Genomic DNA, 12,236 nt, shown 5'->3' with positions numbered 1-12,236 from the left:
TAATTAATCAAGGAAAACATAGTTTAATTAAGTTGTAGCAATAGAACATATAATTAAAATAAAAAAAATCCAATCACTGAAAACAGTACACACAAATCGTTCCCAGGAGGTGGAGGTGTTTTATACACAGGAAATGCAACCCAATAGCTGAGTTGGCTTTTCCCATAGGAGTGAGACATTAATGGTGGGTGTCTTGAAACATGGGGTCACTTTTGGAGAATCTGAAAGGAATAGGATCACTAATTGGTGTTGGCCCTTTGAGTGGTGGGAAATGCCACTGGAGGGTGGGCATCACTGTTGGTGTCTTAGGTGGGTGTGAAACAATTAATTTGAGTCTTAGATTCTGTGTATCTGTGATTACTATGTCACGCAGTACTTAGCAGTGTACACCTCCTTTGGGGCAACTTTGTCTCGTAACTCTAGTCATATGCATTATTGGTCCAAATTTCCCAGGACAAGTTTCCTAATTCCAACACTACTCATTTAGCCTGTGCCAAAATTCACCTGGTCGGATGGACTCCTACCCCCCCCCCCCCCCATCCCCGCCCCACCCAATACAGTGTTTACTTTTAGGTACTATCTAGATTACTAGCTGATTGTGACAAATTGATGACCATTACTATTTTAGTAGTTTGGGTTAAAAGTTTAAGCCTTGTTTAGTTGTATCAGTGTCAGGGGGCATCACAATATAGGAATATTCTTATTCTTCCAACTATCTAAATATTTTTGTCCTATGCATGAAATGTCCCAGATAATACATGGAATTTCTAACAGAAATGACCACTGACTAATGACTTGCCAGAATGCCCTGTATGTGTGCTTCATATGATCAATAGAATGTTGTACAACAGTAGCGGCAATTTGGTTAATGTATGATAAAACAAACAAACACCCACCCACACACACACATACACAAAATAGGCAAATGTTGTTGCAAAAATCTGGAAAAGGTCTTGATTGACTTACTTCAAATTTTTGCATAATACTCTAATAAACATTCAGATAGACATGGCCTGTATATTTTTCTTAGCAACACTTAAAACAGGTGAAGCAACAGAAAATATAATTCAAATAAAACATTTGCAATAGGACACTACATACAAATTTTTGCCCAGGAGATGGAGGTGTTGCACACACAGGAATTGCAACATGTTTGCAGAGATGGCTTTGCCCGTAGGAGTGGGATGCTCATGGTGAGTATCTTGAAACAAGGGGCATCTGAAAGAAAAAGGGCTACTGATTGGTGTTGGTCCCGTGGGTGGTTGGAAATGCCTCCAGAGGGTGTTCATCATTCTTGGTGCTCTATTTAGATGAAACAGTCGGCTTAGAGGGACTTTGTATAAGTTGAGCTTCAGATTCTGACTTTTTTTTTCTGGGAGACATTTGTACCAATAAGGTCAAGAGGTTACAATAAAGCTGTTGGAGCACAGAATAGTGGAAATTAAGCAGCCACTGATTATGCTCTGGTGCATCATCTGGGAGCTTACAACAGGCACATACAGGGAGTGATCTAAGCAAACCTGTGGCTTCACTATCTCAGTGCTATAGAGCAGTCCCAGATATCACATGGAATTTCCAACTGAAATATACATTGACTAATGGCTTGCAAGGATGTCTTGCATGTGTGTGCTGCATATGATCAGTTGAATGTTATACTTTATTTATTACAATTTGGTTAAACACACACACACACACACACACACACACACACACACACACACACATGTACACAGTTGTACAAGTTTCAGTTAAAACTCACTGCAAGGGGGGGGGGGGGGGGGGGGGGGGAATGCTGCACTGTGAAAATTCATGGTTTGGTTTCCTTTCATGCAATCAATTTTATCTAAAATACCAGGGCATTTAAACCATTAGACAGATTGTTTCTCCTGCACATATTCTTTCTCCTTACATATAAGTTTTACTGAGCGAGGTGGCGCAGTGGTTAGCACACTGGACTCGCATTCGGGAGGACGACGGTTCAATCCCGTCTCCAGCCATCCTGATTTAGGTTTTCCGTGATTTCCCTAAATCGTTTCAGGCAAATACCGGGATGGTTCCTTTGAAAGGGCATGGCCGATTTCCTTCCCAATCCTTCCCTAACCCGAGCTTGCGCTCCGTCTCTAATGACCTCGTTGTCGACGCGATGTTAAACACTAACCACCACCACCCACCTACATATAATTTTAAAGAAAATTTCTGTGAACAACAACATGCTTTTTCATTTTATTACTAACAGTGAGTTGTAACAGAAAACAGAAATGTTGCATTTATGGCTTGTTGTCTTATGATTAAAATACTATTACGGAATCTGAATTGTTCAAAACTTTGTGATCCTACCCATTTGCATATTAATCCGATGCAAAATATTGTCATTGGAGCTACTATTCTCATGGATCCAGCAGCTGGTGAGGTCTCTCTCATACCCTGTATGCTGATGATCTCAACTGATTTATTATCTAGGTTTCCTTTGCAACTCCAGGGCTCAAAGTCAGAGAGAGGGAGGATGAGAAATAGGACAGGGAGGGGGGGGGGGGGGGTAGGCAATGAAAATGAACATAAAGAGGGGGAAGGAGGAGATGGGCAGAGAGAGGGAGAGGGGGCAGGAGGAGAATGGAGAATGACAAAGAAAGGGAGAAGGAGGTGACTGACTGAGAAATGGGGGAGGAGGAAGAGATGGACAAAGAGACGGGGCAGACAGAGATTAGAACATACATCCAGTTCCCATACATATTTAGCAATTCACTTTAGGTATGAAGAATAACATATTTAAGCATGGTAGAAGGCAGTCAGTGATCTACGGGCTCAAACAAAATGTTTAATGTTAGATGTAACATAAAGGTATAAATAGTAGTAGGAATAAGATACAGATTTGGAATGGATACTTTGGGTATAAAATCACTACCCTTTATGTACATGAGGGTAACCCAAAGATTTATGAAACTAAGAGTAACTAAAATATATGTACATATTTAATTTTTCTTTTGTATTTAGAACTATAAAACATACATGGCAGCATTTGTCTGTGCCACTAATATTACTTACAGTAAAACTTAGAATTGATCCAATTAAGCTGCCTTCATCATATCGTGAAAGTTTTGATAGGGTTGTCTCCAAAACAGATAGTAGTTTGTTAATCATTCCTTGTGTCATGTTTGCTGATGTTTTTTCTATAAGATCATCTATTTTTGTGTGATACTGGTGCTGAAATTCAATGAGAAGAAAATATTCACAAAATTTGTTCTGTCATACATCTCAACATTTATTATTTACTTATTCATTCATCTGTAGGCTAATTCCTTCAATGGATGTTGTCATTACGCATACATATATATGCATCAATTATAATAGAGGTACATAAGGTAATAGAAAAACACACATTATACATAATAAATTCATAATACAAATATACATATTCACAATTTATCACTGCATTAGCCTGCTTCAGACAAAAGAAATAAATCATAAGACTCCTCTGATAATAAACCTTGGTTTTCTATTGCATGACGTAAATTACAAACTACAATGTATTGTGCTGCTTACAAGCATACTCCATCCTCTTTGTCTACTTTGTAACTGGTCAATCTGCTTATTTATTTATACTAATTTTATTTTCTATGAGCTCTTTAAGGGAGTAGAAACTACTTTTTTGTAAACATTCTTTAAGATATGTTTTAAATTAGAGTTCCTTTGTGTTTTTGACCTCTTTTGGCAGTTTATTATATATTTTGACTCCTTGGTAAAACATAGTGGATAGTGGTTTGGGTCACTGCTCCATTCGTTCTATCCAGGTACAAGCAATCACTGTATCTAGTTTGACGATCATCTATGGAACTGTTTGCTGCATATTGCTGAATGTCTTTTTATAAAACTACAGTCTGGAATATTCATTTACTTGGAACTGTCAGAATACACCATATTTTGAATAGCGCAGTGCAGTGGACCCTTCTGTGGCTCTTGCTCATCATTTTGATGGCTTTTTCTTTTTTGCAGTTTTAACACATTTTCCACATTCTGAGCATTTGAACCACTGAATATTATGCCATAACTGATGTTAGAACGTATGTGTGCATAGTATGTTGCATTTAGGCATGAGCTATTACACACTTTGGTTAGTATTCATAAGGTATAGTATGCTGTGGTAATTCTTCTTCCAAGTACTCTGATATGTCATGCCATTTTAATTGGTGATCAACATACATACCCCAAAATTTTGTGCCAGCTACGCACTCTATGGTTTAATTGCGTATTTCAAATTTCATTAGATTATTATATTGCTGTGACCAGCAAATAGCACAGTCTCTCTTTGTGTGAAATAGCACAGTCTCTCTTTGTGTGACCCACAGCAGCAAGCCATTAATGTAAATGAAAAACAGTACTGGACGTAACATGCTCCGTTTTGGGACTCCAATACTAAAATATTTTGGGTCCGAAAGATGTTTCACCATGTGATGGGAGCCACTTCAAATTTGGGATATCTCTATCCACTGCACTCTGTCTGCTAGGTAAGACCTACCAGCCCCTTTTTTCCCAGTGCTTCAAGAATACCTAAGAGTATTTCATGATCAGCTGCTTTGCATCAGATGCTTGACTGATGTCTAAGAAAATGCCTGTTACTTGTTCTCCTTTATGTAGGGTTTCTAAAACTACTTTTGTAGATTTTGTTATAGCAATTTTCCTGAAGCCAACATGAACATGGTATATACAGGATGAGAGAAAAAACACCATGGTATCAAACATTTATGGAACTGTTAATAATACTGAAACAAAGAACTGTATATAAAAGGGCATGTATTTTTCTATATGGTCCCTTTTTGTTACTTTGTCTGAAGTTAGATATTTTGAAAGCTGAGTCAACCTTAATAAAATACCAATCTACATTTCTCCAAAAGCATTGAAGAATATTTGGAAAGCAACAACAAATACGAAGGAAATGACCAATCATATAGAGCTGGTCTTCCTCAATTAACCAATAGTTATGTGCCAAACTACAAGGGACTCTTTTATGAAACATTTCACTTGAGTTCTCTTTTGAAAGACACTCAGATCCTGTAAAAAAATACCAACTTCAATTTAAGTAAATATAGATGTTTCAGTGTCTTAGTATAAAGGTAGCCACATAAAACTGTGAATCAAGAACCAGTTAAAACAGCATGATCAGCAACAGAAACTACTCCTTCACACTGACAGCATGTTTATTAAGCACACATGAATGTGTGGATGAAGTTGTACTGAGTACCTATACAGAGTGTACATCTGTTTATACATACACAGAATGTTCTAGTAAATTACAATATTCCAAAACCCTGTAGATACCAAAAGTTTCAAATGATAAATAATTGTTGATGTTGGGAATCATATTGGAGACTTGTGCATCATCAGCCATAGACTGTAATTGTGGCATCGAAACTAAGAATGCACCACACATGGAACTTCTCTCTCACTAACATAAAATAGTGACCTGTTGTTTTGGAAAGAGCTATATTTCACTGCATCTGGACCAAGTCAGTGGTCCTTCATGTGATAACATTGGTGGATCCTTATGTTCTGGTTTGTTTCACATCCTTATTGTCACTGTAACATTTGAATGGAGTTACTTCCACTGAGTCAAAACAATCATCAGGCAGATCTTCATTTTCCTTTTAATGAAAGCTCCCATCATTAATATAGGCTTCAGAACTATTGTAGTACTTCATGCTAAGGGCATGGATAATGTCTCTGCAGTTTTGTCACCTATATGGATGATTATCATCCTCAGCTTCTTGGGGGACATCTGATGTATCACATAGATTATGATATAGGCCAACTTAATAACTCTTTAATAACTTTTCTGTCAGCCTAACCTTCCACACATGTGTAAAATTCCAAAGTAGGTCTCATGAATTGTAGCTTACAAGTTGGTGATAGGCATGTAGCAATCATAGTCGTATGCTGTGCCCCCAAGGTCCCTATGTATGCCAGCTGTTTTGTTTCTTTCTTGCTGTTCTAGTGATGACGAGATGTTTCATGGATCAGGTTAAAGCAGAAACAAGATATCCATTGTTTTTCAGTCACTTGTCCATGGATCAGGAAAAATTACACAAAGGATGTAGTGTCTTGCTTAGCTATGTTATATCAAAATCTCAAGACAGGCAGAATTGTATCACAATCTCTCCTTCTGTATATCTGTAAATCAATATACATCACATCATGAGTGTATCTGCTGACACCATATTAAGACACTCCATGACAACATTTGACTGTGGATCATAGGCAGTTGCCAACCTGGGGACAATGTTGCAGCATGAAATTGCTTCTGTCATTAGCACTGACTGAAATAATTTTCCATGATCAGAGATCATTATGTATGGTGCTTCATGTGTCAAAATTATGTTTCTACAATAAATATGTCAATTTACATTACTCCAAGAGCCAAAAGAAACTCTTAGTCATATTTTGCTTACAGTATCGTTATAAATGGTTCAAATGGCTCTGAGCACTATGTGACTTAATTCTGAGGTCATCAGTTGCCTAGAACTTAGAACTAATTCAACCTAACTATCCTAAGGACATCACACACATCCATGCCCGAGGCAGGATTTGAACCTGCGACCGTAGCGGTCGCTTGGCTCCAGACTGTAGCGCCTAGAACCGCACGGCCACTCCGGCCGGCCCAGTATTGTTATAAATGTAGCTTAAAAGTAGTGTTATAAATGAATGAGTTTGGCAAACTCAACCCAGTGGAATCTACGTGTCTATGTTAGCAACTACGAGTTCAGCGTTAGTTTCTCTGAAGCACATAATCCACATTGTTTGGCATAGTACCATTAATTAGTTGCATGATGTGCCTAATGTTGAAAACATTTTCACATTCTTTTAATTTCAGGATAATAAAGCCTACAGGAACTCATTATTAGTACCAAGAAACCACCAAGTAGAGAATGTAGCTACTACTAAATTCTTTATTTAGCATATGGATGTAAACCTGGACAGTAAGACCTATGTTCTACATCTCACAAACAAGTTGAACTCAGTTCGATTTGTTTCATATTTAATCACAGGGAATGTATGAGAGCTGTATATTTTTCATATTTCTACTCTGTAATTACATATGGGATAACATTCCAGGAGAGAACTGAAGATGTTCATAACAGTTCCAACCTTACAAAAGTAGACTGGAAGTACAGTGAAGCACCAAAGAAACTGGTATAGGCATGCGTATTCAAATACAGAGATACGAAAACAGGCAGAATACAGTACTGTGGTCAGCAACTCCTATATAAGACAAGAAGTGCATGGTGCACTGTTAGAACAGTTACTGCTGCTACAGTGGCAAGTTATTAAGATTTAAGTGAGTTTGAACATGGTATGATAGTTGGTGCCTGAATCATGGGACATAGCGTCGCCGAGATAGCAGTGAAGTGGAGCTTTTCCCATATGACCATTTTATAAGTGTACTGTGAGTATCAGGAATCTCCTAAAACACCAAATCTCCAACAATTCTGTGGTCAGAAAAAGGACCAACAATGACTGAACAGAACTGTTCAACATGACAGACGAGCAAACCTTCTGCAAATTGCTGCAGATATCAATGCTGGGCCATTAACAAGTGTCAGCATGCAAACCATTCAACAGAACATCATCAATACGGACTTTTGGAGCTGAAGGCCCACTTGTGTACCCTTGATGACTGCATGACAAGAAGTTTTCCACCTTTCCTTGTTCCGTCATCACCGACATTGGACTGTTGATGACAGGAAACATGTTGCCTGATTGGATGAGCCTTGTTTCAAAATGTATTGAGCACATGGATGTGCACTGGTATGGAGATGACCTCATGAATCCATGGACTCCTCATGTCAGCAGGGGACTGTTCAAGCTGGTGGAGGTTCTGTAATGGTGTGTGGAATGTGCTGTTAAAGTGATATGGGACCTCTGAGATGTCTAGATACAACTCCCACTGGTGACACATATGTAAGCATCCTGTCTAATAGCCTGCATCCATTCATGTCCATTGTGCATTATGATGGACTTGGGCAGTTCCAGCAGGTCAATGTGACACCCCAAACATCCAGAATTGCTATAGAGTGGCTCCAGGAACATTCTTCTGAGTTGAAACACTTCTGCTGGCCACCAAACTCTCCAGGCATGAATATTAATCAGCATATTTTATATGCCTTGCAATGTGCTGTTTAGAAGAGATCTCCACTCCCTCTTACTCTTATGGATTTATGAACAGTCCTGCATGATTCATGATGTCAGTTCCCTCCAGCACTATTTCAGATGTTAGTTAAGGCCATGCCTGCTACATCATGTTGCAGCACTTCTGCATGCTTGCAAGGACCCTACACAATATTAGACAGGTGTACCAGCTTCTTTGGCTCTTCAGTACTGTTTTTCAACCAAATTGTATGGTTTTACTGTGTTTTACCTTACAATTCTTACTGCATATGATGAAACATGTCTCATTAATTGTTTATTGGTCTGTATATTCTTTATTGTATCATATCAAGTGTTTATTTGAAAATATTCTTATGAAATTGATATCTATTTGAACAAAAAATGAAATGAAAGGTATTTTTGTGACCTCACTTACATCTATTACCACATGATAAAATTACATTTAACAAATCAGTGATAATTAGCCTAGTAAGTACAAGTCAGGCAGACAGATTTCATTTTTTATTCATTTATGGGCATATGCCTTGCCTCCCAGTATATAACAGCGAGGAAAACCACATGTTCAAAGACTAACTGTATCTGCTCTCAACAATAAACACAACATTGTTTGTGAGCAGGCAACAGGCAGAACCAGCAAACTGCAAGATTAAGGCGAGGCAAAGTTGAACGGAAAAAAGAGTTTTCATAGTCTGTTGTTATTATAGTTCTTTTATCAAGCACATGGCACACACACTTCTAAAATTTGTGGGTGTAACAAGTTGTGAATGCTCCCTCCCCCCTTCCCCCTCTCTCCCTCCCTCCCCCTCCAAAATTAAACGTTCTTTGATGCATAGTATCACATTTCAGTCCTTTGCATACACAAAAGCCCTCACCCTCAAAAACATTATGACATGACCAGAACACCACAAAACATCTGCAGCCATAGTAGATGAATTTGTGGCACTACTGATGGAGAATGTTTTCATCAGCACATTATGTTACAGCAGTTCACCAGAAGCACATTAAAAATGGGAATAATAAAGGAAATTTTTAGAAAAATATTCTGAAAACTGACTGTTACTTTGAGAAATAACAAACTGGATTTACTTCATCTGTTATGGTTTCAGCTCTGATAATAACTAATTTTTATTTCTTTCTCTGACCTTTGCCCTACCTTGATATAATTACTTACATAATTCACATACTCTACTTACATAAATATTTCAAAATGCAATCTAGGCTAAATTTCAATTAGAATGAATTTAGATGATTATTATTTTTTATGTGCTGATTTCTCTAACGTGTGTAGTTTTCATGAAGGCATGGCTAACTGAAAGATATCAATAATTAAACTTTTTATTGCAGTATGAGCTAAAACTATCATGTGAGCTTAAACACATTTATGAGCATAGTGACACCTCTCATTATAAAGATGGGCATTCAAAATTTTTCAGTAATGTAGATCAGATCCTCTTAAACCAATTAACTTACAGGATAATTAAAAGTAAATTTAAAAGTAGTTACATTTTTCATTTCAGTTTTTACCTCTGTACTTGTTAGATTCCTATCTTTTATGTCATACTTTTGTTGGTCTGCTTTTTATGCACAAAGTGGCATACTTTGTTAATGGATTAAGCTATGAATCAAGATTTTTGAATAGTTTACAGTAATTTTCAAAATGGGGCTTGCACCTGTAAATAGGGTGTACCCAATGTGAATGCATATAATGGTTTGAAAAATTTTTCTACTTTCCTGAAGCACCACATATTTTGTACCCAAATTTTTGCATGATACCTACAGACCATCTCTTGTAGCAAAATCCATCCTAGTAGCTTTTCAAACGACTATGTAGTGCCTAAAATAAAAGTTTTTCTCATACTTGAGTCTTTAAATAGTTGGATGCCACCCAAAACTTTCAAACTGTGACCAGCAAGCCATCACATAATATCTATGTGCAATCTGTCTGTAAACATGCTTACACCTCTGTGAAAGTCTGGTGCACTGAGTAAACAAGCAACACTTATGTCAAGCCTGCTCCCAATAATCACTATTGCAGTAACTATGAGCAGCCTTTCTACATAAATATGCGGGGGTCCGCAAAAATGTAGACACTCTTTGATAGTTTATATCTTTGGACCAAACTAACATATTGTTGCTATTATGTGCACTAGCATAGTCCATTGTTTTCTCAACAGATCTTGATGCACATTCTCTAGCAGATGACATTGCAGCAACGAATGAGATAAGAGTATCATTTGAGCACAGCAAGGCCACATTTAAGTGGTACTGGAAGTATGAAAACATGATGGAGGTACAACAGCAATGGTGTAATGTGTACAGAAGTAAGCCACCAACACCTACAATAATTTATCATGTTTGGGATAAATTTGAAGCCGATGATACTCTTCAGGATGTGCATAGGGAAAAGCCTGTCCAACCACAAACATTAGCAGGTCCAGCTTCCAGACCTACTGTGTTGCAACATATTACTATGTCACCTCAAAAATCTGTGAAGCAGTATGCATGTGAAATTGGGATGAGCCAATCAAGCACAAAATGAATTCTGCAGGCTACCAAGTGGACAGTATAAATTCCGAGATTGCTGCATTCTATGAAAGGTGATGACCCACGTCAAAGGATGGAGTACTGTGAGTGGTTTAAAGACATGCTTTGCAAGGATGAATGACTTTTAGAGATGGTTATCTAGTCTGATGAGGTGCAATTCCTACTGAACATTACTGTGAACCACCACAACTGCATGTACTGGACTCCTGAAAATCCTAACAATCACATGTACCAACATGTTAATCTACTGGAGGTTAATGTGTGCGTGGCCTCGAATTGTGCAGTTTGATTGGCCCATTCATTTTTGAAGTTGAGGTGTATCTCCATATGGTGCAAAGATTGATTTTACATGCGATCTGAGAGAGCTTTGGAAATGAAAGATTTTATCTACAACACGATGGTGCTCCACCTCACAACAGAGATGTAAGAGCCTACTTGGGTGAAAGTCTACCTAATGAAGGATAGGTTGAAGAGGAGCTGTTGAGTACCTGTCAAGGTCTCCAGACCTTGCACCTCTTGACTTCTACCTATGGGGGGGAACTTAAAATACGATTTTTTTCAACATAAGCCGGGTACTCTGATTGAGCTATGAGAAACCATCAAGGCACCTGTGAGGCTATCACACTGGCAACAATGATAGCTGTAGTTTGGTAAACAGTTCAGCAGCACAATGATGTTTGGCTGCTAATGGGGGTCACTTAAAACAACTTTCCCCCCCTCTCCCTGTCTGCAAGAATTTTAATGGTACACTTTTTTCCATTAATATTGACTATCAAAGTGTGTCTAAATTTTTCTATACTCCCTGCATACATCAGAATAGCTACCAATTAACATCTGGATTTGTACAGTAACTGGTTTACCAGCTAATTCTTTCACTGATGTGACTTTAATGAAAATGTTATTGTTTGTACTGTTCCTCTTGTTATTCTACCACTCTGTCATGCTGTTACTGTTTTCAATGATTAGTGTGGCACTGCAGTATGACAGTTTTAGTATGGATATGTTGGAGATAATAATGTATAAGATGTGTGAATGTCAAATCAGAACTAGTCGTTGCACTGTTTACAGAGGTAGTAAATGTGGAAAGAACTGAGTAAATTACATCATTTGCATGATCCCTGTAAACACTTTTCAGCTACTTCAGCTAGTGAGATACTATTAGGCTTGAAATTCTGTGTAGATTTTTTGTATTTCTTTATTGTAGACACAGAAAGAATTTTAAAATAAAGAAAGACATACCACATCCACTCCATCAACAGCACAAAGTTTAAAAGATTGATTCTTTGCATCAAGGACTACATTCACCATGGCACACATTTCTGAAGGAATTATGTAATCAGTTGATGTAAATGTGACACCTTTCTTGAGCCACTGTTGAAAAGCTGTTTCTGTTCTGGTGAAAGAAGAGAAAATATCAATTAGTAAAGCACATACAAACATTTGGAACAAAAAAATGACACTGTCCTCCTTGCCATTCAAAGATGCAGTATAAACACAGCTTTGAGTATTATGAGGTAATTGGGATGTTCTGAAAA

General features: G+C 37.8%; 1 protein-coding gene across 1 annotated transcript in view; it reads right to left on the bottom strand.

The window, feature by feature from the left end:
- Positions 1-12,236, bottom strand: part of LOC124555630 (calcium-dependent secretion activator-like) — a 1,496,314-nt gene that overhangs the window by 138,672 nt on the left and 1,345,406 nt on the right. Inside the window, exons 31-32 of the mRNA XM_047129606.1 lie at positions 11,941-12,094; positions 3,043-3,201 (exon numbers count right to left, since the gene is read on the bottom strand). Coding sequence (XP_046985562.1) covers positions 3,043-3,201; positions 11,941-12,094 — 313 coding nt within the window. The remainder of the gene's footprint in view (positions 1-3,042; positions 3,202-11,940; positions 12,095-12,236) is intronic.

This window comes from Schistocerca americana, chromosome X (genome assembly GCF_021461395.2).
Source record: "Schistocerca americana isolate TAMUIC-IGC-003095 chromosome X, iqSchAmer2.1, whole genome shotgun sequence".
Classification (NCBI taxonomy): Eukaryota; Metazoa; Arthropoda; class Insecta; order Orthoptera; family Acrididae; genus Schistocerca; species Schistocerca americana.
Note: the sequence above shows the minus strand (reverse complement) of the source record. Positions and strands in the feature narration are given on the sequence as shown.